The sequence below is a fragment of the Salmo salar genome, chromosome ssa26 (genome assembly GCF_905237065.1).
Source record: "Salmo salar chromosome ssa26, Ssal_v3.1, whole genome shotgun sequence".
NCBI classification, from domain to species: Eukaryota; Metazoa; Chordata; class Actinopteri; order Salmoniformes; family Salmonidae; genus Salmo; species Salmo salar.
In genome coordinates this window covers 2,630,911-2,658,134 of record NC_059467.1, presented here as the reverse complement: position 1 = coordinate 2,658,134, position 27,224 = coordinate 2,630,911, and the positions used below count along the sequence as shown (strand labels likewise).

Genomic DNA, 27,224 nt, shown 5'->3' with positions numbered 1-27,224 from the left:
AGATTCAATCAGTTCCGGCCCCCCTAAATAGGGCCGTTTCAGGGCCGATTCCTCATTGCTAGCCGGTAAAGTGCTCTTCCAGGCGTTGGAGATGAGCAGTCACCACTCATGTGGGACAATAACAGTTATTGACTTACTGATGCTGTTTTCTGTGCACAGCCTAGGGAAGGGGGCATGGTTTGCTTTGGAAAGACTCTCCAATAAGAATTCTTTCCTCTGATCTGAATCCACTAATTCGCTACTCATCTAAAGAATGTTTTTGTATTTCCCCTGCATGCTTGTGTTCGGTTCATTGAGTTTACCAAATATGTCTGTTACATAGGCAAGGAGACACATTTTCTTACACAGAAAGTCCAGCATCCAGCATCCCCTGACATGTATAGCGAACAAAAGTCAATGCATGGGCATCTCGGCCCTCACAGCTAACGTCCATTTGGAGACCTTAAGCTGGGGAGAGTTTGAGTCGTTCAGTCAGTTTTCTCTTTATTGATAGCAATAGCATAAATTCTTAATTTAACAGTGTTATCTGACAAAGGTATTGGTGTGAGTTTCTGTGCCTCTGCCTCCCCTCACAATATCAATTGCGGACGGTAATAACAAAGTCTTTGCAATAGTGTAGCAGGCCTAGCCATTCATCTTGGGAATGATTCAAGTGCGACAGTCAAGTGCGGCTTTTTCCCATGATGTAATGGCTCTCTGGTTGAATTTTTTATTTGAATAATTTTCATTTGGATTTTTATGGTTAACTAATTACAATGATTTTGAGATACAAAGACGGTATTATAATGTATATATATTTTTGTATATATCTATTTTTTTTCTCCAGGATTTTGGAAATTCTCCCGCGACCCCATTTTCATATCAAGCGACCCTGAACCCTAGTTTGGGAACAGCTGTGTTAACCACTATTATTGAACACGGAATGAGTCCATGCAACTTATTATGCAATTTGTGCAGCACATTTTTACTCCTGAACTTATTTAGACTTGCCATAACAAAGGAATTTAATATTTATTGACTCAAGACATTTTAGCTTTTAATGTTTTATTACTTTCTAAAATGTTCTACAAACAAAATTCCACTTTGACATTATTGGGTATTGTGTGTAGATCAGTGACACATATTCTCAATTTAATACATTTTAAAAGACTGTAATCCAACAAAATGTGGAAAAAGTTAAGGGTGTGAATACTTTCTAAAGGCACTGTAAATGGATACATGTGGCATTCCGGCAACTTTGAGAAAAATACTTTGTGTGCTTGTTGTTCACATGCGTATCTGCCTTCTCATTGGCTAGAATGGCCCCACCTGATCTCGCCTGCCTTCAATCATTGACGACATGTATTTCTATAGTTAGAGCGGTCACTTGGCTATCTTGTCAATAGAATAGATTATCTTTGCCTGCACTGAAAAGCAGAAGGGAATGACATGACTACTTTAGGCAGCCCACCTTCCACTGATTCATGAAAGCTGAGTTAGCCAGCCCACTTTTAAGGGTGGTAATAGTACTCAATAAGTCCCAATGTAATGTTAAAGGTTTTGTTAATGGAATATGGACATTGATACGATGCTATTCGTATTTCTTATAAAGAGAGTATGGAGGTGCCTAAATAACAGAAGGATTAACTTGACCTGATTTCAATGGTCAAAATGGAATGAAATGCAAATCAGAGGTCGCTGACATATTCACCAAAATGTTGTGACTCACTATAATAAAGTCTTGGATGAGCTTGCTGCAAAACATGCCAATTCCCTTGTCTGTGTAGTGGCTTCTGACAACCCATTGCCCTCAGTCAAATTAAAATCCCTGATTGCAGTCGTTCATTTGCTCTTGGGAACTCGCTGAAACGCACAATAGACTGGCTCTTACTTGAACGAGGTGGTGAGATGGCATCAGATGAGCATCATTTGAAACAGGCACATTTTGCTTTGAGTGATTTTAAATATAAATATATATATATATATATATATATTTAAGGTTGTTGCCACTATAAAAACATAATTATCTGTAGGAGAATGACAGCATATCATAGCATTCATAATGGGTCCAGACTCAGAGCTCACCATGGGTTTATTCTGCAGACCACCACCCTGATAATATTCTATACTCAAGCACCATCTAGTGGTCAGTTAACAGACATTTACTGGTTTCTTGGCTTGGATGGTCTTTATTTCATCTGAGACCTCATGGGCACAGCCCTTTTAGGTGTGAATAGTTATCTGCCCGTAGTACAATGTCTGTTTGTAGGCCTATAATTGGCAATTATATACAGATATAGCATTTCTACAAACCAGTCCTATTAATACGATTGAATTGGTAGGGACCAAATAAACAATATTTACTGTAAATCAGGTATTTTGTTTATTTTATTTTATCATATCAATAGCTGTGTTCATATTTTTCATCAGTTCCAACACATTTATGACACCATTTAAAAAAATGAAGAATTTACTTTTGCCTGAATTAAGGTGTGATAATGGGGATATTGATATATTCATTGAAAAATACGTGATCAATGTGGGCAACATGATATCATCGTGTCGATTTATCCTTTTCTTTTTATTCTCCCATAGAAAGTACAATGAATAATGTTAATGAATTGGTTGAATGAATGTTGAAGAAACTTGGGCAATTACCAAGTTTATAAAAGAGATAGACAAACAAGCAGGCTATGTGCACGAAGCCCACAATTATGCACCTTTCAATCATTATTTCCAGCTCTTTGTTCGATAATTATAAAGAAATGTAGCTAGGCCAACTGAGCGTGTAGTTGATAAACTCAGGCTCTACCGGTGCCCAGAGCTGATGGATATTCCATTGATGTTTGAAGTCTTATATAAACTGTGGTTTGAGCCCTGAATGCCGATTGGCTGAAATCCGTTTTATATCAGACCTATACCACAGGTATGACCCAATGTTTTTTTTTTTACTGTTCTAATTACATTGGTAACAACTTTACAATAGCAGCAAGGCACCTCAAGGTTTTGTGGTATATGGCCAATATACCACGGCTAATGGGGAGGCTGTATCCAGGCACTCCGCATTGTGCATAAGAACAGCCCTTAGCTGTGGTATATTGCCCATATACTAGACATCCTCGGGCCTTATTGCTTAATTATACCACTCTGCTTTTAGTGATCTGCCCTCCTCTTTGCCCCGGTGGGTCAAGACAAGAGTGCCCCATGTGGTTGCGTGCAGTACAATGGAACTGTAAGCTACTCCAGTGGTTAGGCCTATATCTGTTTGCATTTATTTAATTTGATAATTATATGGAGAGTTGAACAAATGTCTCTTTAAAATACTATAATGATGCCTAAACAATCAAATACGTTTTATTCTCAGTTAACACAGTGATGGCTTTTGATGTTGTTTTCCCTTGTTATCGACCCTGAGAGAGAACCTATTCCTTTAGCTTAAAAAAAATTGAGGTGGGCCTATCCCGCTGGCCAGGACAAATGATTAATGTATACTTTAGAAGGGTCCTTAATAATGCACATCTTTACTCCAGAACGTATTTAGGCTTGCTATAACAAAGGGGTTGAAGTCTTGACTCAAGACATTTCATCTTTTCATTTTTAAATCATTTGTAAAAATGTCAAAAAATAACTCCACATTGACATAATGGGATATTGTCTGTAGGCCAGTGACCAAAAATATAAATTTAAAATTCAGGTTGTAACACAACAAAATGTGGAAAAAGTTATGGGGTGTAAATACTTTCTGAAGGCACTGTCTTGTGCTATAATTTAATTTTGTCTAGGAATTTATCTCCACGATTATGTCGTGTCTTGGTGATGTCGTGTCTTTGGCATCATTAAAGTGAAGACTGTTATTTTATCAAATCAATTCTCTGTAATTATTATTACGTGATTAACCTAATCATGTAAATGTAATTAACTAGGAAATTGGGGCACCAAGGAAAATCTTCAGATTACAAAGTTATAATTTTCCTAATATAACTTCAGATATTTTAATATCTGATCAATTAGTCTTCTAATTAATGAATTATTCTTTACCTCACGTTAGTCTCATTCCAAACGTCGTAAATTGTTGGTTATCTGCACGAACCCAGCCTTTACTATGAATCATCCATACATCAATTGTCTTAATCATTTATTTACTAACTAAATAATCACAGAAATGCATAAACAAACAAACAGTAGATATGGTTACAAGGAAATGATAGGGGAGGTTCTCTAATGGGCTAAGCCGATATGATGGCTTGGTGGACAAAGGAAAGTGGGTGTGTACTGAGAAGGGCGGGAAAGACAAGGAGTCAGTACACAGTTAATTATATTAATTAAAATACTAATCCTTTGCACATGAACGCGCACTCGTTCGGGAATAATTGCAATCAATATATATTTACGCCCAGTGTGTCGTCGTGATCTCTGTTGGAATCGTCAGTCCTCTGTTGGAGTCAGTTCATCATCGTCTGTCTCTCTGCCTCCCTGAAGATCGTGTCTTCTGTGGTTAGAATGGATACTTCAGAGTACCATTCAGAAATGTTCTCATAGAATAGAAGTTTTGGCGGTTGTCGGTCTTCGCATCCCAGGTTGACATAATTTCTAGCTGCAGACTAGTAATTAGTATCCAAGATTTGCTCTTATTCTGTCGGAATCGATAGTCTGAGTTGAACCATTTCCACCCGTGTAGCCAATGCTCCACGTGGTATGGTTAGGAATTCAACAACCATTGGAACCTTAGCAGACGCTGAGGTTTTTGTGGTCTAAACTCAGCTGACCAAGGTAAGCATGGTCTGAAGAGGATTTCCTCAGGAGGGTTTTTTATTCATAACAGTAGAAAATGACTGTTCCATGACGCCAGATCATGTCTGATCTCACGGGGGGCGGGCCAGTGACTTGTATTCCCTTTAACGTTTAACATCCTTACATCATTTCACAAATAGTTTCATCTCTACTCATTTTTATACAAGAATTAGATGCAAACCTCATAATTGAGAAATGTATATTTCAGAGATATAGTCATGTGTGTTTCCTGTCGTCTGAGGTCACCAAATGAAACACACTCCTCATACCCGTCCCTTAAGTGTCCACGGACCATTCCCACCTTCTCACAAGTGGACATTTTGTATCAAATCCTCATTTTGGGGATTTAGGAGTTCGCCATGTGAAATCCTTTGTTCTCTCCATTTCTGCATGGCGAGGGGGAGTCTCCTCCAGGAATTTACAATCTGAGATAACAGAACCTGGGTGTAGGAGAGAGGGGGAAGCCACTACCTATACCCAAAAAGGGCCACGTCATGACAGTGATCAAGAGAAAGTTGTCATCTAGGTCTAATTGCTGCAAAAGAAAATGTATAGCCATCAATTGGATAGCCTCATTCACCCTCAATAACTGGAGGACTGAACTATCTAGCTACTGTACATACTGTTGGATTTTGTATATTCTAAAGTTAAACAAAATCTGGAAGTGTTTCATGAAATTTGGAAACCATATGTTGATATCACCTTTGGTAATGTGTTGTATAGTGGGTGTTTCGTTTTGTTTGTGAGGTGCAATGTAAAAAAACAAAAACTAATTGTCCAAAAAATGTATTCAACCATTCACTGATTTGGGAAGATAGTCTTTATTGAATGAAGCAAAAATAATAAAATGGAAAGAATCTTAATCCACTATATGAAAATAAATAAATCATTTGCTTTCTCGTGGAGCCATCCAAACAAAAGGTGATGTCCTGTTTTTTTTATTAGCTATGCAGCTAAAAAGACTCTTGTGGCAATTCATTCATACACCCTGAAAAGAATGCTAAATGCTTGAAAACAAATTTGGCACAGGGGTTGCAAGAGGAAAATTAGTACATGAGTTGTTGAGAGACATCTAGAGGTGCCAGGTCTAGTTTATGTCATCTGGATGAGATCAGTGTTTAGCTAGAGTCATGAGAGGACTACATGTAGGAGGGGGGGGGGGGGAAATCAGCTCCAACCTGCTTGCCCTGTTCTGCAGTAGGACAACAGAGCTAGGGGCCATGTATCTAAAGACAGAAGTTGCCCTGACATTGCTGTATGAACAATCCTTTACAAACTTCTCCTATGTGAATTTATATACAAGTGCAAACATGGTACCAACTCATTTGACCAGTTCAACACTCCTTATATATAAATGCAAACATGGTACCAACTCATCTCACTGGTTCATCACTCAAATTTCCCTTATCTAAGTCTCAGCCTCTTTCGCGAGAAATGGTGCAAGATGGATAAAAGAGCATTTGTCATGTTAAATGTACTAGTATTTCACTGAACACAATGTGACAGTGAAAATGTTTTCCGCATTCAATACCTCTTATTCTAATAGCCATTACAAGAATGAGAAAGTTTTTTTTGCCTTTCAAATCAACTAACACACATACATCCAATAAACAGACAAATGTAAAGCAGTTGCAGATGGTGGTGATGTCAGTAGCACTCACCAAGGAGATGGATAGCCCTGGAGAAGAGAGAGGGAGGGGTAGAGACCAAGACAAGTTCATCCCTGCAGTGTGCTCAGAGCAGAGAACAGGAGGGGGGAAACACCTGGTTCTCCTCGAAATTATGTGGTCTAATCATGGCCATTGAACTAACCGTTGTGTGTTTTGCCAAATACTAGTGGTACATATTTTAAACTGGTTGCAACAGTTGCCCTGTCCTTTGGCTATGAAAGGAGACCTGGGATGAAACGTGTAAGGAGACGCTTTTCAAAAGGATGACATTGTGACAGCAACAGAATGAAACACACGGAAAAATATATAAAGCTTTATAAACAATGTGCTTTGGTCACACACACACACACACACACACACACACACACACACACACACACACACACACACACACACACACACACACACACAGGGCTTAAGCAAAACCCAACACAAGAAGGTTATAGTGTTGGTGAGTGGAGTGTTAACCAGAGAAATACAGGTATAGAAAATAAAAACCAAGCTAAGGATCACTGACTGTACAAAGGTTCTCTTGCCTAACCCCTGACTGGCTGTCTACTGCTAAATGTGTGGTCTTGAGGCATGTGTCTGATGAAGGTGGGCTAGGGCACGCTGAGACAGGACCAGGGGGAGTCGATGAGGGAGGGCCTGGGTAGGGGAAGATAGCAATGACTTAAATGAACAAGACTGTTGCCGTTGTGGGCTAGAGACAGAGACACCCACCAGGAGAGTAGGCTTGCTCTGAGGGCCAAGTCCAGGGGGTATGTGGGCGTATGGGACGGAGGAGGGGCCTCGGTTGCAGTGGAGGGTGAAGGCTACCCCTTATCCTGGGACAGAGGAAGCCGGAAGAAATAGTTACATCTGGTCCTTGAAGGCATCCAGATCGAAGGCAGTGTCCAGGAAATTCTTCAGCTCCACCAGGTGGGCCTTCTTGTTTCCTGTGGCTGGGGCCGCAGCAGGAGGGCGACCAGCATACCTGAACACACGTAATGGGAGAGAGTTTAATAAGACTTTAACTAAACACAGACACACTTAGGAAAGAGGATAAGAGCAGATGAAGGGTTTGTTTACCAGACAGGCTTGGCGCGATCGATGGTGGTGCGCATGCGGGGTTTGACGTAGTCGTAGTAGCCCTGGTTCTTATGCTCCTCTTGGCACCACACCAGGTCGGCATTGGGGTACTTCTCGCTCTCAGCCTTCACCAGGTCGAAGGGGAAGGGGGACAGCTGCAAACAGAGAGACCACGTCATGTCATGAAGAAGAGTAAGGTAGCTCGGAAAGCCAAAGGGAGCACCAGTGGGTTTAGGGTGCCGTACACACAGAGAATGTATCAAACGCGTTAGGTCAGGCAAAAGTTCAACTCCTTTCGGCTAAGCATTTTTCTAGTGCGGGAGCCCTGAGGTGTTGAGTGTGTGTGTGTAGCTACCTGCTCCATGCGAGCAATGGCGACCGTGTCCTCCATGCCATGGGCCTTGCGTTCCTTGGTGAGTTCGTAGTACACCTTCCCTGTGCAGAAGACGATGCGCTTCACCCCGGCTGGGTTCTGGGCCACTGGGCCATTATCTGGGATCAGGCGCTGGAAGTCTGTGCCTGGAGCACAGCAGGGAGACACAGCAACACTCACCCACTGCCAGACATCCAGAGGGCATATACACCAGCACTGTCCTTCACAGACATCCACACACACACACCAAACACAGTCTTACCTGGCAGCATCTCGTCAAAGTTGGACCTCGCCTCGGGGTGGCGCAGCAGGGATTTGGGGGTGAAAACGATGAGCTAGGAAAAGAGGACAGATCAGAGGACAATGAGCTCTAATAAGTAGCTTTAGGGTAGAAATGTTGTTGACGGGGACTCACAGGCTTCCTGAAAGGCGCCAGAATCTGCCTCCTCAGCACGTGGAAGAAGTTGCCAGGGTTTGAACAGTTGACCACAATCCAGTTGCAGTCGTGGAGCTGGCGAATGGCAAAGTCTTCTGTGATGCTCTTGTGGAGAGGAGGAGGGTGAGAGGAAAGGGTAAGTACTAAGGCTGTTACGGTGATTCCACTTGACCCGCGAGTCACGTTAACTAGGCTTCTCAAAAACTGTGCTTTGATGCCGCTGATGGTCATTAGTAGCCTATCAAACTTGCTAACGGCCAGTCGCTAATGCTGGTACTCAGCACTCTATTGTCCATCTAATCACTATGCTGCAAATGCAAATGAAAAACCAAATCAAACACTTCATAAGAGTCCTGGGATTCAGAGTTTGAGTGGAATAGGATCACCTGTTGCGCAGCGAGAGCGAGCTCCTCATAGCTGGTTGACACATGGAATGAAAGTGTTCCTGTTGGGCAACATTTTTACAGGCAATGCTATGCAATTGCATGATAACAGAGTTGATGACCTCTAATAAAAAGAGGAGGATCCCATCAACTAGGCCTACTATATTTATTTCTCAACTTTCCATATATTAAGCGCATTACTTCGCTTTTCAACCAGAGTAGCCTACCTGGCTGACATGAAAATGAACTGCGGAGAAAAGCTTTCTTCAAATACTATTGAAGTGCATATGGATGACGTCTTTTTACCCTGTCCCAACAGGTGCATGATAATGGCCCATTCTAAATCAAAACTAATTTCACACATACAGTGCATTCGGAAAGTATTCAGACCCCTTCCTTTTTTCCACATTGTTACATTACAGCCTTATTCTAAAATTGAGTAAAATCATCTATTTAATCTATCTACACACAATACCCCATAATGACAAAGTGAAGAGTTTATTTTTACTTTTGCAAATGTATAAAATGAAAAAGTATTCAGACCCTTTGCTATGACACTCGAAATTGAGCTCAGGTGCATCCTGTCTCCATTTATCATCCCTGAGATGTTTTTTCAACTTGGAGTCCACCTATGGTAAATAGGTGATTGGACATGATTTTGAAAGGCACACACCTGTCTATATAAGGTCCCACAGTTGACAGTGCATGTCAGAGCAAAAACCAAGCCATGAGGTCGAAGGAATTGTCAGTAGAGCTTCTTGACAGTATTGTGTCAAGGCACAGATCTGGGGATGGGTACCAAAACATTTCTGCAGCATTGAAAGTCCCCAAAAACACAGTGGCCTCCATCATTCTTAAATGGAAGAAGTTTGGAACCACCAAGACTCTTCCTAGAGCTGGCCACCTGTCAAACTGAGCAATCGGGGGAGAAGGGCCTTGGTCAGGGAGGTGACCAAGAACCCAATGGTCACTCTGGAAGAGCTCCAAAGTTCCTCTGTGGAGATGGGAAAACCTTCCAGAGGGACAACCATCTCTGCAGCGCTCTACCAATCAGGCCTTTCTTGTAGAGCGGCCAGATGGAAGTCACTCTTCAGTAAAAGGCACATGACAGCCCGCTTGGAGTTTGCCAAAAGGCACCTAAAGGACTCAGACCATGAGAAACAAGATTCTCTGGTCTGATGAAACCAAGATTGAACTCTTTGGCCTGAATACCAAGCGTCATGTCTGGAGGAATCCTGGCACCATCCCTACGGTGAAGCATGGTGGTGGCAGCATCATGCTGTGGGGATGTTTTTCAGCAGCAGGGACACTAGTCAGGATTGAGGGAAAGATGAACAGACTAAAGTACAGAGAGATCCTTGATGAAAACCTGCTCCAAAGTACTCATGACCTCAGACTGGGGTGAAGGTTCACCTTCCAACAGGACAACTACCCTAAGCACACAGCCAAAACAATGCAGGAGTGGCTTCCGGACAAATCTCTGAATGTCCTTGAGTGACCCAACCAGAGCCCGGACTTGAACCTGATCGAACATCTCTGGAGAGACCTGAAAATAGCTGTGCAGCAACACTCCCCATCCAACCTGACAAAGCTTGAGAGGATCTGTAGTGAAAAATGGGAGAAACTCCCCAAATACAGGTGTACCAAGCTTGTAGTGTCATACCCAGGAAGACTCGTGGCTGTAATCGTTGCTTCAACAAAGTACTGAGTAAAGGGTCTGAATACTTATGTAAATGTGAGTTTTTTTATTTTTAATAAAATTGCAAAAAAAAATCTAAAAACCTGTTTTGGCTTTGTTATTGTGTGTAAAAAAAAAGCAATACAATCGATTTTAGAATAAGGCTGTAACGTAACAAAATGTGGAAAAAGTCAAGGGGTCTGAATATTTTCCAAATGCACTGTAAAGACGAGATTAAATTGAGAATAATCTTAATGGTGAGAATATTATAACATGTGAATGTTTTCCAGTGTGTGCAGTCTAAGACTAGTTCAAATCATAGTCGTATCCATCATGTAGCCTAGCCCATAGGCCTATGCGTGTTGCTAAGGTTTGTATCACAACTGAAGTGGCTAAATAGCTCCAAACGTAGCCTATAGGCCCAAGACACCTGGAACACGGTTGGAGAACCCATAGCCTACAGCAACTAGCGCTCACAGCCTCTTGTCAGAAGTAGATGTTTATTCATGTTTCTCAAATGTCAAATTTCGAAGTTGTTGCAAACATCAACGTTTAAGGTTAAGTTTAGACATTAACGCCACATTTTTAAGGTTAGGGATACGTTTAGGCATTAACTCAGAAGGGTTAAGTTAAGGCTTAAGGTTTAGGATAAGCTTAAAACAAAAATCTCAAAAACAACTTAGAACCTTTGGAATCAGAGGCAGATGCTTACAGTGGCATTAACTCTGAATGGTCAAGGTAAGGGTTAAGGATTGTGATAGGCTTAAAACAAACATGGAAAGGTGGCATCCTATGAAGGTGCCACATTGAAAGTCACTGAGCTCTTCAGTAAGGCCATTCTACTGCCAATGTTTGTCTGTGAAGATTGCATGGCTGTGTGCTCGATTTTATATAACTGTCAGCAACGGGTGTGTCTGAAATAGCCAAATCCACTAATTTGAAGGGGTGTCTACAGACTTTTGTATATATAGTGAATATTAGTAGGCTATATGTAAAGACCAGATTAAATTCAGAAGTCAGTGAAAATATTATCACGTGCTTGTCAAATTGTGAATGATTGTGTTTGTGCAGCCTGCACAAGAAACAGACCAGAGCGCTTGTTATTCATGACTCTTTTTAAATCATCATTAGTCGCAAAATATCCTTTCTATTTTATTCAGCTCATGTTTAATTGTATTGGTCTTACTATAAAATAATACCACGGGAATTAAGCAAATCTTACCTGCTAAATGAACTATTGTAGCCCACAACCATATGGCATAGCCAGATCAGGGCCTAACATAAGGACAACTCAGAATATGTTATGCTGTTCTTCTGAAATAGGCTACATTTTCTTCATATTATAATGTTTCTTTAGAGCTGCCTAAAAGAATGGATTTATTGTGATGGTGTAGGCTATATTAAATTGATTTACTAGACGTTGAAAAAGGTACGCATCAGTGGCTTATAGTCTATGCGTGGAAGCTGGAAATGCTAAACGTGTTTTTATGTTAATTAATGGTCAATTACTGTGAGACTGGAATTCATTTCCATGACAATCACCGACTGACAAAATTTCATGACCTCTACAGTCCTTGCAAGGACCAGTACCGGTTTCATCCACATGTAGTCTACATTTCCACCGATTCTTTATAGTATTCTCAAATTAAGTACCATGCCACTGAAGCTTTGGGGGTGTTTAAATTTGAATTTCATATTCTGTTTATGGCACTTCTATTTTGTACCCTCTCAGTAGATGTGACCGACGTATACATTTGCTAGTACACAGTGTGCCGGAGACACTTCAACCACCTGTTTCCGTTGCAAAATTACCTTAATATTACCCTAGAGCAGTGGTATACAAAGTCGGGGTCGCAACCCCCCCAAAATGTAGTAGTAGTAATAATAAGAAGAAGAAAAAAAAAAATACAGATTATTCTATGGGAAAATATACAAGCCTTTTTGAAGATAATAAAATTATATTTTTCAGATTAAGTAAATGTATTTATTGGTTTCTTTTCATGTTGATAAGAGATGAAAATGCAATAAATCGAAGGTTATTTGTTGATGGAAAAATAGAAATGTATAGATTTTAAGGTTGTGTCATTAGATTTGGGTTGCGAGAAAATCTTGGGGAAAAAAATGTGGTCCCTGCTGAAAAAGTTTGAATACCACCGCCTTAAACATATATTCCACTCTATTTGGAAGAAAATGTCAAGATATGTCAATGTCAGGCATGAACTAGAATACATGAACAGCCTTTTGGATACAAGAGGCAGTGCAGAATGATTAGGAGTGAGGGTTTGACCTACTGGGAGCACATCAGGATCATCGTTGCACATCTGGAGAAATCTCTCTGGACGAGCAGAGGAGTGTTCTGGGCCCTGTGGAGGAGTGCAGTGAGGTCACTAGGGCTGGCACAGAAAACCAACGATTATGGATGAATAAAATAACCGTCATATTAACAATGTTATTAATCAACTATTTTCAAGTACAGTACCAGTCAAAAGTTTGGACATCTACTCATTCAAGGGTTTTTCTTTATTTTTACTAATATCTACATTGTAGAATAATAGTGAAGACATCAAAACGATGAAATAACACAATGGAATCATGTAGTAACCAAAAATGTGCTAAACGAATATCAAAATATATTTTAGATTCTTCAAAGTAGCCACCCTTTGCCCTGACAGCTTTGCACACTCTTGGCATTCTCAACCAGCTTCACCTGGAATGCTTTTCAAAAAGTCTTGGTTCCCACATATGCTGAGCACAAACCATCTCAGTTAGATTGAGTTCGGGTGATTGTGGAGGCCAGGTCATCTGATCCAACACTCCATCACTCTCCTTCTTGGTCAAATAGCCCTTACACAGCCTGGAGGTGTGTTGGGTCATTGTCCTGCTGAAAAACAAATGATAGTCCCACTAAGCCCAAACCAGATGGGATGGCGTATCGCTACAGAATGCTGTGGTAGCCATGCTGGTTAAGTGTGCCTTGATTTCTAAATAAATCACTGACAGTGTCACCAGCAAAGCACCCCCACACCATCACACCACCTCCTCCATGCTTCACAGTGGGAACCGCACATGCAGAGATCATCCGAACCAAAAATCTCTAATTTGGACTCATCAGACCAAAAGGATTTCCACTGGTCAAATGTCCATTGCTTGTGTTTCTTGGCCCAAGCAAGTCTTCTTATTATTAGTGTCCTTTAGTAGTGTTTTCTTTGGAGCAATTCTCCTCTGAACAGTTGATATTGAGATGTGCCTATTACTTCAACTCTGTAAAGCATTTATTTGGGCTGCAATTTCTGAGGCTGGTAACTCTAATGAACTTATCCTCTGCAGCAGAGGTAACTCTGGGTCTTCCTTTCCTGTGGCGGTCCTCATGAGAGCCAGTTTCAATATAGCGCTTGATGGTTTTTGCGACTGCACTTGAAGAAACTGTCAAAGTTCTTGAAATTTTCCGGATTGACTGACCTTCATGTCTTAAAGTAATGATGGACTGTCGTTTTGCTTTGGTTATTTGAGCTGTTCTTGTCATAATATGGACTGGGTATTTTACCAAATAGGGCTATCTTCTGTATACCACCCCTACCTTGTCACAACAAACGATTGGCTCAAACTTAAGAAATTCCACAAATTAACTTTTAACAAGGCACACCTGTTAATTGAAATACATTCCAGGTGACTACCTCATGAAGCTGGTTGAGAAAATGCAAAGCTGTCATCAAGACAAAGGGTGGCTACTTTGAAGAATCTCCAATATAAAATATATTTGGATTTTTTAGCATTTTTTGGTTACTACATGATTCCGTATGTGTTATTTCATAGTTTTGATGTCTTCACTATTATTGTACAATTAATCAAATAGTAAAATAAAGAAAAACCCTTAAATGAGCATGTAGTGTATCTCCTCCCTTCAACTGGTGCTCTGGGGTACTCACCATGCCCTCCATGCCGTGGGGCAGCAGCAGGACTATGCCATTCTGGCGGACCCACTTGGCCTGGCCGGGGCAAATGAACTGGTCGATGATGCACTGGGCTGTGTTGTGGAAGTCTCCGAACTGGGCCTCCCACAGGACCAGGGCATTGGGACTGGCCATGGCAAAGCCCAGCTCGAAACCTGACAACAGACAGACAGACAGACAGACAGACAGACAGACAGACAGACAGACAGACAGACAGACAGACAGACAGACAGAGAATGAGAAAGAGAGGTTCCTAACTCAGGACTCATTTGCCGAGATAGTCAGCGATCAAGGTTAAAATCTCTACTGATTGGTGTATCGTTCAAACGGCATGCATGAAGGCAGTTTTGTTGTTAATGCCAATGTCAAAGCTTGCTAGCAAGAGCTGCGCCCTCCCAATTGGCTGTCGCGTCACTGAAATTTGAAATGTTGGTTGCTTGCGCTCTCGTCGCGGACAGTTAGGTCGCTGTGTCTCTCCTTTCATACTAAATGACTGGTCGCTATGTCCCCGAATATCTCGCCAAGTGTGAGTCCCTAGTTAGTAGTGGGTGGAGATAGTAGTAAGGGATTATTTGAATGAGAGTTCCTGTGATATTTCCCAGTTTCTCTGAATCTGTTTCCATAGTAAATGTGAGGGAGAGAGCGACTGACCCAGCACGCCGTACTCAGACAGGGAGCTGTTGCAGACGGTGTAGGGGGCCTGGTTGGGGGCCACGTGGTTCATGGGGATGCAAACTCTCTTGTCCACGTTCTGGTCGTGCAGCACATGGTGTCGGTGACTGGTAGGGAGGGAAACACAAAGCAGGGACAATGAGGGACAACAGACAAGATCTGCATCCCAAATGGCAGCCTGTACCCTACTTTGGACCAGAGACCATCATTTGGGACACAGTCAAGATGACATGCTCAAAAATGGAAACATTTTGTTTTTCGGGGACTGAAAGTCCCTCTCCCTCTCATCACCTGAAGGTGCCCCTCTCCACGTCCTGGCCGCTGAGGCGAACGTGGATGCCCTCTTTGAGCAGAGAGCCAAAGGCCATGTATTCTCCCAGGGCCCAGTCCACCGTGCGGTTCTTGATCATCTCCCCTCGGGCCTTCAGGATACGGCTCAGACCTACGGAGGAGTGCAAACCAGACACTTGTCACCGGGTGTAAATCTTGCTGTGTGTACACAGAAAAATGTGTTTAAAGCCAGTCATTAAAAGAGCCATGTCTTCACTCTGCACTTTGGCTCTTTTGCTGTTGACTCTCCCTCCATCAGAGGATTTAAAAGTTAAAAGGCATAGAGATGCATAATATTATAATGTTCTTAATTCTATGGTTTAGAGTAGGGTTCCCCACCTCCATGGATGGTGAAGTCTTCGACTGGCACTGAGGAGGCCACCTGTCCGATGTGGGTCAGCTCCTCCTCAGTCAGGCCAGTGGACGGGCAGGTCAGGCTCTTGGGCTGGCCATCCAGGTTGAAAAAACCTACACATACACAGGTCCTTTATTCATCACACACACACACGGCATTGTGTATGTGTGTCTGTGAGCTGTTAACCCACTCACCAGGCCAGGGAGAGTCCAGCCAGTGTTTGATGTGGAGGATCTTCTCATCCTTGGAGCGAACATGTGCCTCCTCACAGATCTTATCATACTTTGCAATCTCCTCCTGTAGAGAGAGGGAGATGGAAGGCAGAACTGGAGAGGGTGACTCATCGGCTCTACCCTATGGAGAATGTGTGAGATATGGTCGAGCCCTGACCTCGTACTCCTGTCTCGTGACAACCCCCTCTGCGATGAGTTTCTCGCCATACTTCTGCATCACTCCCTTCTGCTTCTTGATCTGCTTGTACATCAGGGGCTGGGTGAACATGGGCTCGTCCATCTCGTTGTGTCCCAACCGCCGGTAGCACACCTGCCGACACACAAACATTGTTAATAAACATACACACAGACACAGACAGACCTGCCAACCTTGAATAATTTTTATGAGTACCAGATCAACTCCGCGGCGGCATCCCCCGCGACAGTGTGTGCGACACCCACACTGCCCAAATAATAGGCATTTTTTGGGCCTAATAAGGAGGTTGGCAGAGGACTGCCTCAGTAGGGATTTTAGGCTATAGACTGTATGGGTTCTTGATAATTAGCTGCTCTTCAGTAGCGAACTAGAAATACGTTTAAATGTACAAATCACGGCTCTCACTAGGACTTTCTGACAAGGTGGTGCTGATGTAGGACTAAGGTTGGGTAGGGGAGAGGTCCAGAGGGGGTTAGTCAACTGTAACTGCCATTTCCTGAAACCTAAAGTCTTAAATTATATCAAACAACGTAGCCAACACAGAAGACTTGTGTATGATCCTAAATTAAATTGAGGTGGTCTCAGTTACATTTTTCTAGGTTAAATGTAAGGGTAATGACTATTCTAATTACATTTACATTTAAGTCATTTAGCAGACGCTCTTATCCAGAGTGACTTACAAATTGGTGCATTCACCTTATGATATCCAGTGGAACAACCACTTTACAATAGTGCATCTAAATCTTTTAAGGGGGGGGGTTGGAAGGATTACTTTATCCTATCCTAGGTATTCCTTAAAGAGGTGGGGTTTCAGGTGTCTCCGGAAGGTGGTGATTGACTCCGCTGTCCTGGCGTCGTGAGGGAGCTTGTTCCACCATTGGGGTGCCAGAGCAGCGAACAGTTTTGACTGGGCTGAGCGGGAACTGTGCTTCCTCAGAGGTAGCAGGCCAGAGGTGGATGAACGCAGTGCCCTTGTTTGGGTGTAGGGCCTGATCAGAGCCTGAAGGTATGGAGGTGCCGTTCCCTTCACAGCTCCGTAGGCAATCACCATGGTCTTGTAGCGGATGCGAGCTTCAACTGGAAGCCAGTGGAGAGAGCGGAGGAGCGGGGTGACGTGAGAGAACTTGGGAAGGTTGAACACCAGACGGGCTGCGGCGTTCTGGATGAGTTGTAGGGGTTTAATGGCACAGGCAGGGAGCCCAGCCAACAGCGAGTTGCAGTAATCCAGACGGGAGATGACAAGTGCCTGGATTAGGACCTGCGCCGCTTCCTGTGTGAGATAGGTGTCTATGTGGATAGTCTAGTGTACTATGAAACAACTGAACTAGGCCTATAAACTTGTTTTAGATCTCCATCCCTGACCTAATCCATCAAGTTAGGTCTGACTATTGGCTACCATTCATTCAACATTTGTGAACTGACTATTATCACATCATTAGCAGTCTACTGTTGACATTCAGATATATCAAGAGGACAGATCAAGAACTTATTAATTAACATTTGCCTACTAATCTTTAACATTCCAATATAACTTTCTGTGAAGGACGCCATGAGCGGAACAGGTCTCATAGCGTGTCTGTTTCCATCCACGCAGTGACGCGCACTGAACTACCGCAACAGCGCACATGTTTCCTTGCCCGTAAATGAGCTCACGCCTACTACCTGGCAAGAAAGTGTTCTCGCTTAGTTGACTAAACACTGTAGCTAACTACCTTGTCGTAATGACGCCTTAGCTAAGGTGCTAACTATCAAATAATAGTGGTTATGTGCTTGACTAACATACAATTTAGGAAAATGTATTTAGCAAACAGTCATTCTCCATTTTCCTCACACATCAGAGGTATCAACAGACGAAGTGAGGAGCTGCCATCCAGTTTGAGGGAAGAAAATAGTACTAAGACGACAGGGGTCAGGCTGAAGCAGCTCAGCTCTAACTTCAGACGGTTGAGTCAAATACCACAATGTGCCAACTAAAAGCCTATTTTTGTGTATTTAAATCAAACTTTGTCACATGCGCCGACTTCAACAAGTGTTTACCTTACTGTGAAATGCTAACATACGTTTGCTTACTTATTTTATGGTAGTTTTTCATATCAGCATACTTTAACCTGAAATGACTTGCATGGTACGCAAAATGCGTGCAAGTTGGCAGGTCTGCACACACAAACACACTGGTACTGACACTGATGTTGGCTGCTGCGGACGTCATAAGGCGGGGCTAAACTAACTGGTACTACTGCGTATGTGAGTAAGAAGCCTTCTTTCCCTATATATTTCCTCCTAACCTCTACTTAAGCAGAGAGTGGGTTGATATGAACCATCGGGGAACTTTGGAGTAGGGTGAAGTTGCCCCTGATCTTGGGTCAGTTATGAATTTTTCCCCATGAATGGTTAAGGTTAGGATTGGGGGAAGGGAAGCTGATCCTAGATCTGTACCTAGGGAACTATACTCACCAGGTCCACCACCACGTCCTTGTGGAAGGTGGCTCTCCACTCGGCGGCCACGTTGCACACGTACACCACAGCCTCAGGGTCGTCAGCATTCACGTGGAAGATGGGAGCATTGACCACCCGGGCCACATCAGTGGGGTACGGAGAGGAGCGCGCCATACGGGGGTCAGTGGTGAAGCCAATCTGGGGGAAGTTAGGGGTTGCGAGGGTTAGCACACCAGCCATTCACACAACCACTGGTTTTCTACCATGGCTGGAACAAAGACTATTTGTATCTTCTCCAGAACAGGTGTGGTCAGTGGTTAGATTGGCATGTGTGTGTGTGTGTGCGCACACCTGGTTGTTGACGACCACGTGCACTGTGCCGTGGGTGGAGTAGGACGGCAGGTCGCTGAGATGGAAGGTCTCGTACACGACGCCCTGACCGGCGAAGGCAGCGTCACCGTGCATCAGGATGGACATCACCTGGAACATAAACAATCCAACATCAAATGCAGAACACTTACAATCCATTCTTGCTAGAGGTAATGTTGGAAACCATAATTTCACTCATCCGGTACAGGTAAGTGTGTAAGTGAAGGGCAGAAAAAGGGGCGTCTTTTTTTTTTGTGCCGAAACCTGGGATCGAACCGAAAGGGTGCCTTTCTACAGTACATAAAAGGACTATGATCTCTGCAAGTACTCCCTTGTCACTTTGAGAAAAATAAATACGCCGGTATTCAAACCGTGTTCAAAACCAGCGGTGTCGGTCCGTACCTTGTGTCCCTCGGTGTCTCCGCAGTAGAACTGCTCGGCCTTGGTCTTGCCCTGCACCACGGGGTCCACAGCCTCCAGGTGGGAGGGGTTGGCCATGAGGGACAGAGTGATGTTGCGGTCCGTCACACGGTTGATCCTCCTGTGGTACATCCCCAGGTGGTACTTGACGTCACCAGAGCCCTGCAACAACAACAGAGTCAAACATACTAGCAGTAGAATACCGCTAGGCATCTACAATAGAGCCACACATTCAGACAATTCATTAGCTGTGTTCCATTTAGTGCAGTCAAGAATTGCAGTGGGTGGGCTAGATGGGACTCGCCTCATCAGCAGCCTCCAGTTTGGAGTCAAACTGGCAGAAGATCTGCTCCAGCTCCTTGCGGATGACGTTGGCCAGCACGTTCAGACGACCCCTAGGAGATTGTGAGCATGTGTCGGAGGAGAGAAGGCTGAAAGTCAAACCATGTTGCAGAAACTCAAGCATCCCTTCCCCTTGTGCTCCTTTTGTTATTACCCACCTGTGTGGCATGCCCATGACGACGTTCTCCACACCCTTCTCGCTGGACTTGTCAATGATGGTCTTGAGGGCGGGGATCAGAGACTCGCAGCCCTCCAGGCCGAAGCGCTTCTCTGACGACCACTTCCTCTGGAGGAACTCCTCGAACCTGCGGTACACAGCGCATGTCGTCAGCACACGGCCATATCCCTTTGGAGAGAAGGACTCCAGAAATCTCCTATGATATTAGTTTGCAGGATTGGTCCAATGCAGGGCTCCAGACAAAAAACAATCCCCTGGTGGCACTAACTTTTTCAGTTGGTGGCGCCACCCCATGATTTGTTCACACCAAAAATAAACTGTGGCGTGACGCAATTGAAAAATGTGTAATCATCTTAAAAGTCATTCACTGTGCTTTATTAGGGGTGCAATACTAAGATGCTATTCAATAAATATGTTGTTTCATCTAACATGTCCATGCAGGAATACATGACCAACAATATTTTTATGTGCAACCTAATCCAGTACCTGTCATGTATTTTGGATTGACAATTAGGCTATTGATATTACATTTTTTGTTCAATAGAGATTAATTTGCCTACATCTTTATTTGCACTATTATCATAGGCTAATTAATTTGGGGCTAATTCATCTCCTGAGTAAGTTAAACTCAAAACACATTAGCTATATTGCTAAGTCTAAACATAATACCCACTGCTGGTAGCCATGTATTAATAAAACAGTAAATTCAATATCCAAAAAAAAAACCTTGGCTACTTCCCAATGACACATGCACTCGCAAGGGCCAATGTGCATTTCGCACACTCAGCATCTCAAAGCCAAATCAATTATCTTGCTTGTAAAACAGTTGCTAGAGCTCAATATTTAGAGTTGAGAAATAAAAATGATTGACAGAAAGTTGACTCTCCCGTCATCAACATTGACAACAGTAGTTGCTTCTAGGGCTGCGCAATGAATAGAATTGTAATCGAAATTGCAATATTGATGTGTGCTACTCAGTCCATTTTTATAGTTTATTCCATTTGATGTCTCTCTCCAGTCTCCACGTCTCTCAACTCAATTTCACTTTAAGGGGCTTTATTGGCATGGGAAACATATATTTACATTGCAAAAGCGAGTGAAATATATAATAAACAACAGTAAAATAAGCAAAAAATTAACAGTAAACATTACACTCACAAAAGTTCCAAAAGAATAAAGACATTTCAAATGCCATTATGTCTATATACAGTGTTGTAATGATGTGCAAATAGTGAAAGTACAAAAGGGAAAATAAATAAACAAATATAGGTTGTGTTTACAATGGTGTTTGTTCTTCATTGGTTGTCCTTTTCTCATTTTTTTGCCATGGTTGCACACTGGTATTTCACTCATAGAATTTGGGAGTTTATCAAAATGTGATTTGTTTTCGAAATCTTTGTGGATGTGTGTCATCTGAGGGAAATATCTCTCTCTAATATGGTCAACATTTGGCAGGAGTTTTGGAAGTGCAGCTCAGTTTCCACCTCATTTTGTGGTCAGTGTGCACATAGCCTGTCTTCTCTTGAGAGCCAGGTCTGCCTTTGGAGGCCTTTCTCAATTGCAAGTCCTTAAGTAGAGTCAAAGATCCCCTTAATTTTAGGTCAGTCACAGTGGAGAGGTATTCTGCCACTGTGTACTCTGTTTAGGGCCAAATAGCATTCTAGTTTGCTCTGTTTTTTTTGTCAATTATTTCCAATATGTCAAGTAATTATAGAATGCTGTCGATGACGTGGCAAGCGGCAGCGTGGTAGGCACAGCTTGTCCCATGAATTAAATCACAAAAATGGAGGAATAACTGATAACTACGAAACAAACATTCTGTATAATATAGAGAATCTGGAACTATTTACTGATCAGCATTTTGATATGCTCGAAAAAGAAACGGATACATCGAAGTGAACAAGAGAAGACCTTTCCTCGAGTTCTGCGAGCGAAACGGGAGGAAAGCCGCAGTCTAAAATTCCAAACTTAACATTGGAGGGGGACATTTTTATAACCATGTTTCCAGAAGATAGAGCATTGCTTACAAGCGAGCAGTTACTGTCAGGGCACAGGTCTGACAACCTGTGCAGAAGATCTAGGTGCTGCTGTAGGCCCTCCTTGGTTGGGGACAGACGCACCAGATCATCAGCAAACAGTAGACATTTGACTGCAGCTGGGTGCTGCAGACTGTTCTAGTGCCCTCGCCAATTCGTTGATATATGTTGAAAAGGGTTAGGCTTCAGCTGCATCCCTGTCTCACCCATCGGCCATGTGGAATGAAAGGTGTTTTTTGCCAATTTTAACCGCACACTTGTTGTTTGTGTACATAGATTTTATAATGTGTTTTTCCACCAACACCACTTTCCATCAATTTGTATAGCAGACCCTCATGACAAATTGAGTCAAAAGCTTTTTTGAAATCAACAAAGCATGATTAGACTTTGCCTTTGTTTTCTTTGTTTGTTAATTAGGGTGTGCAGGGTGAATACGTGGTCTGTCGTACGGTAATTTGCAAAAAAGCCAATTTGACATTTGCTCAGTACATTGTTTATGCTGAGGAAATGTACGACTCTGCTGTTTATGATAATGCAGAGGATTTCCCCAAGGTTGCTGCTGACACATTTCCCCCGGTAGTTATTGGGGTCAAATATGTCTCCACTTTTGTTGATTGGGGTGATCAGTCCTTGGTTCCAAATATTGGGGAAGATGCCAGAGCTGAGGATGATGTTAAATAGTTTAAGTATAGCCAATTGGAATTTGTGGTCTGTATATTTTATCATTTCATTTAGGATACCATCAACCCCACAGGCCTTTTTGGGTTGGAGTGTTTTGTATTTTGTCCTGTAGTTCATTCAATGCAATTGGAGAATCCAGTGGGGTCTGGTAGTCCTTAATAGTTGATTCTAAGATTTGTATTTGATCATGTAGATGTTTTTGCTGTTTGTTCTTTGTTATAGAGCCAAAAATATTGGAAAAGTGGTTTACCCATACGTCTCCATTTTGGATAGATAATTCTTTGTGTTGTTTGTCCAGGAAATTGTCAAGAAGGGATTGAATTTGTTGTTGCCGAATAGTTTGGTAGATGTCCACACTATTTTCCTTCCATTTATAGCATTTCTTAATATTATTCAGCCTCATGATTGAGCATAGCTCTGTTCAGTTGAGTGTGATTTTGCTGTGATCTGATAGGGGTGTCAGTGGGCTGACTGAACACTGAGGGACTCTGGGTTGAGGTCAGTGATAAAGTAGTCTACAGTACTCCTACCAAGAGATGCACTATAGGTGTACCTACCATAGGAGTCCCCTCAAAGCCTACCATTGACTATGCACATACCCAGCATCCGACAGAGCTGCAGGAGTTGTGACCCGTTTTTATTGGTTATGCTGTAGTAGTTGTGTCTAGGGGGGCATATGGAAGAGGGAATGCTGTCACATCCATGTAGGTGTTTGTGTGCTGAGTTCTTGTCCAGTTCTGGCATTTAGGTCACCACAGACTAGTACATTTCCCTGAGCCTGGAAATTGTTGATCTTTCCCGTCTCCTTACTGCTTTCCCCACACACACCAAGCCCCGCCCACTATCACTCAAGCAGGCACAGTTACAGTCAAGAATGCATGAAGTCAACAAACAAGAACGAAGCTGCTTTCAAATTTGAATTTTTTTCCTGAGTTATACAATTGGTTTGTGTATCTTTACCTCTGCAAAACGTTAGTTTTAGCAAGCTTCACATGTTAATAGATTGCAATTTTCCTCACAAGTAATACAACAAGCAATCATTTGCGTTTTATTTTAGACTGATGGTGTCTGCATCTGATGGTCAGTTTTAACCTGCGAAAGAACCTGCGAAAGAACACGAGAGAGAGCAAGTGAGAAGCAAAGAGGCTGCCTTTAACAGTCTCCTCCTTCCTCTGCGGACTGACCAAAAAGGGGACCCAGTCGTCCAGCTGATGGCGAAACTCAAGTCACACTTCATGATTTCTGACTCATGCACCAATTAATGGTGTACACTTACTCGTATGACCAAAGAACAATACATTAATCATATATTATCGCTAGGGGAAAAATATATATATTAGAGGCCGACCGATTATGGTTTTTCCAACGCCGATACCGATTATTGGAGGCCCACAAAGGCAGATACCGATTAATCGGCCGATTTTATTTATTTATTTGTAATAATGACAATTACAACAATACTGAATAAACACTTATTTTAACTTAATATAATACATCAATAAAATCAATTTAGCCTCAAATAATGAAACATGTTCAATTTGGTTTAAATAATGCAAAAACAAAGTGTTGGAGAAGAAAATAAAAGTGCAATATGTGCCATGTAAAAAAGCTAACATTTAAGTTCCTTGCTCAGAACAAGAGAACATATGAAAGCTGGTGGTTCCTTTTAACATGAGTCTTCAATATTCCCAGGTAAGATGTTTTAGGTTGTAGATATTATAGGAATTATAGGACTATTTCTCTCTATACGATTTGTATTTCATATACCTTTGACTATTGGATGTTCTTATAGGCACTTTAGTCTTCCCAGTGTAACAGTACAGCTTCCGTCCCTCTCCTCGCTCCTACCTGGGCTTGAACCAGGAACACATCGACAACAGCCACCCTCGAAGCAGCGTTACCCACATAGAGGAAGGGAAACAACCACTCCCAAGTGTTAGGGTTGAACTGGCTATTTGTATGCATAACTTATTTAATATACTGGGGAAGCTATGCTACAATGTTAAGTATATAAACTACGGATAAATCAACTGCTGAAGACAAGAAGAACTACAACCGGCACCAGGAAGTGCGTCACGACGCTGGGACCAGCCTGCACGCCGACGTTAGGAGGAGCAAGTTTAAACCACGCTCCTCCTCCCTCTGACAGGCCAGCATTGAGCGGGAACTATCTCTGTCAGAGTATAAAAGAGAGAACAATAGAATGTGACACTCTCTTCTCTGTTTGCCCTGCGAGGTAAAACAGCGAGACCGTATATATACGAACCACCCATTTACCACACACGTGTTTGCATTAATTAAAGTACAAATAAATCAGAAGTTACTATGTGCTGACTATTTTGTTCTGATACCAGAAACGAACTGTCGCAATTTTAACACAAGTCTCAGAGCGAGTGACGTTTGAAACGCTAATAGCGCGCACCCGGCTAACTAGCTAGCCATTTCACATCGGTTCCACCAGCCTAATCTCGGGTGTTGACATGCTTGAAGTCATAAACAGAGCAATGCTTGAAGCATTGCGAAGAGCTGCTGGCAAAACGCACGAAAGTGCTATTTTGAATGAATGCTTACGAGCCTGCTGCTGCCTACCATCGCTCAGTCAGACTTCTCTATCAAATCATAGACTTAATTATAACATAATAACACACAGAAATACGAGCCTTAGGCCATTAATATGGTCGAATCCGGAAACTATCATCTCGAAAACAAAACATTATTCCTGTTACATTGCACAATCTTCAATGTTATGTCATAATTACGTACAATTCTGGCAAATTAGTTCGCAACGAGCCAGGCGACCCAAACTGTTGCATATACACTGACTCTGCGTGCAATGAACGCAAAATGACACAATTTCACCTGGTTAATATTGCCTGCTAACCTGGATTTCTTTTAGCTAAATATGCAGGTTTAAAAATATATACTTGTGTATTGATTTTAAGAAAGGCATTGATGTTTATGGTTGGAGCAGCGTGTACCTAAGCGATTATATGCAACGCAGGACAGGCTAGATAAACTAGTAATATCATCAACCATCAACTAACTAGTGATTATGATTGATTGATTGTTTTTTATATGATAAGTTTAATGCTAGCTAGCAACTTACCGTAGCTTCTTACTGCATTCGTGTAACCTCGTGGAGTGCAATGTAAAGCAGGTGGTTAGAGCGTTGGACTAGTTAACCATAAGGTTGCAAGATTGAATCCCTGAGCTGACAAGGTAAAAATCTGTCGTTCTGCCCCTGAACAAGGCAGTTAACCCACCGTTCCTAGGCCGTCATTGAAAATAAGAATGTGTTCTTAACTGACTTGCCTAGTTAAATATAGGTCAAAAAAAAAGAAAAAGTACTAAAATAAAATCAGCCAAATCGGCGTCCAAAAATACCGATTTCCAATTATGAAAACTTGAAATCAGCCCTAATTAATCGGCCATTCCGATTAATCGGTCACCTCTAAAATATATATATATATATATATATATATATATACACACACACATTTCATTGTAAAAAATAATATTATTACATATACCAATGGCGTATAAATGAATGTGGGAAATATATCCACATAGTAATAAAGTTGTCTTAAAAAAAAAAGGTTTAGTCTCGTAACTGTATGCAGCTCTGCTCATTAGTTATTTCACTCCAGCGAGAACAGAGCTGAGATTGTCGTAGCAGCAATTAGCTTAGAAAGGAATTAGCAGTTAGCTAAATGCAAAGGAGCAACATGGCAAGCATTGGCGAGCCAGAACTAGAAGACGCCCCAGTATCATTCAGGTCTGCCATCTGGGAACATTTCGGTTTCTCTGTAAACTATAACGGGCATTGCAAACGAGTGGTGGATAAAACTCCAACATGTAGGCTCTGTTCATTGCCGATAGCCTATTCGAGTGGCAATAAGAGTAACATGACGACTCATTTGCGCCGTCATCACCCCAAAAGGGCCAATTGGTGGGACTTTGTGGGGAAAACCCCCCAAAAAACAGCAACCACTTCTCCCCACAGCCGTCCGGCAACAATATGCAGCCGATTCCGATAGGGCTAAAGAAATCAATGCAGCGATAGCAAAATTCATAGCGGCAGATATGAAACCATTCTGTCGCAGAGAATGCAGGGTTCATAAATATGTTGAAAGTGGTCGAGCCGCGCTTCACTATTCCTTCCCGCACACATTTTGCCCAGACATTAATACCTGCCTTATACAAAAAACAAAATAACGACTTGAGAGCGAGTTGTCAGAAACACGGTCTGTTGCTCTAACAACAGACCGTTGGACATCTAGAGCTACCTTACTGTAACGGCTCATTTCATTACGGCCGAGTGGGAGATAAAAAGCCATGTCCTTCAAACATGTCCCCTTGAGAGTAGTCACACCAGTGTAAACTTCGGGGAAGAGCTAAGGGAAGTAGTTGCAATGTGGAAGTTGGAGGGGGATAATGTAACAATTCCTGTGACCACTGACAACGCTAGAAATATTGTAAATGCAGTTGCACTAGCTGGATTGGGGCCACAGATAGGATGCTTTGCTCACGTTATTAATCTAGCATCTCAAAAAGCAATGTCAGCGAATCCAATCTCTCGCCTCCTAGCAAAGATCAGGAAGGTGGTATCCTTCTTTCATAAAAGCACAACTGCTGCACATGTTTT

General features: G+C 42.3%; 1 protein-coding gene across 6 annotated transcripts in view; it reads right to left on the bottom strand.

Annotated features, from left to right (window-relative positions):
* Positions 1-5,572: 5,572 nt before the first annotated feature.
* Positions 5,573-27,224, bottom strand: part of ogdha (oxoglutarate dehydrogenase a) — a 71,551-nt gene continuing 49,899 nt past the window's right edge. For all 6 annotated transcript variants that reach the window (XM_014174867.2, XM_014174866.2, XM_014174868.2 and 3 more), the window contains 17 exons: positions 19,843-19,989; positions 19,647-19,737; positions 19,325-19,504; positions 18,905-19,033; positions 18,572-18,751; positions 16,079-16,231; positions 15,883-15,985; positions 15,673-15,801; positions 15,295-15,445; positions 14,983-15,110; positions 14,308-14,486; positions 12,673-12,744; positions 8,300-8,425; positions 8,147-8,219; positions 7,867-8,030; positions 7,512-7,666; positions 5,573-7,416 (listed from right to left, as the gene is read on the bottom strand). In XM_014174867.2, the coding sequence (XP_014030342.1) occupies positions 7,296-7,416; positions 7,512-7,666; positions 7,867-8,030; positions 8,147-8,219; positions 8,300-8,425; positions 12,673-12,744; positions 14,308-14,486; positions 14,983-15,110; positions 15,295-15,445; positions 15,673-15,801; positions 15,883-15,985; positions 16,079-16,231; positions 18,572-18,751; positions 18,905-19,033; positions 19,325-19,504; positions 19,647-19,737; positions 19,843-19,989 (2,281 nt within the window). In that variant the 3' untranslated portion in view covers positions 5,573-7,295. The remainder of the gene's footprint in view (positions 7,417-7,511; positions 7,667-7,866; positions 8,031-8,146; positions 8,220-8,299; positions 8,426-12,672; positions 12,745-14,307; positions 14,487-14,982; positions 15,111-15,294; positions 15,446-15,672; positions 15,802-15,882; positions 15,986-16,078; positions 16,232-18,571; positions 18,752-18,904; positions 19,034-19,324; positions 19,505-19,646; positions 19,738-19,842; positions 19,990-27,224) is intronic.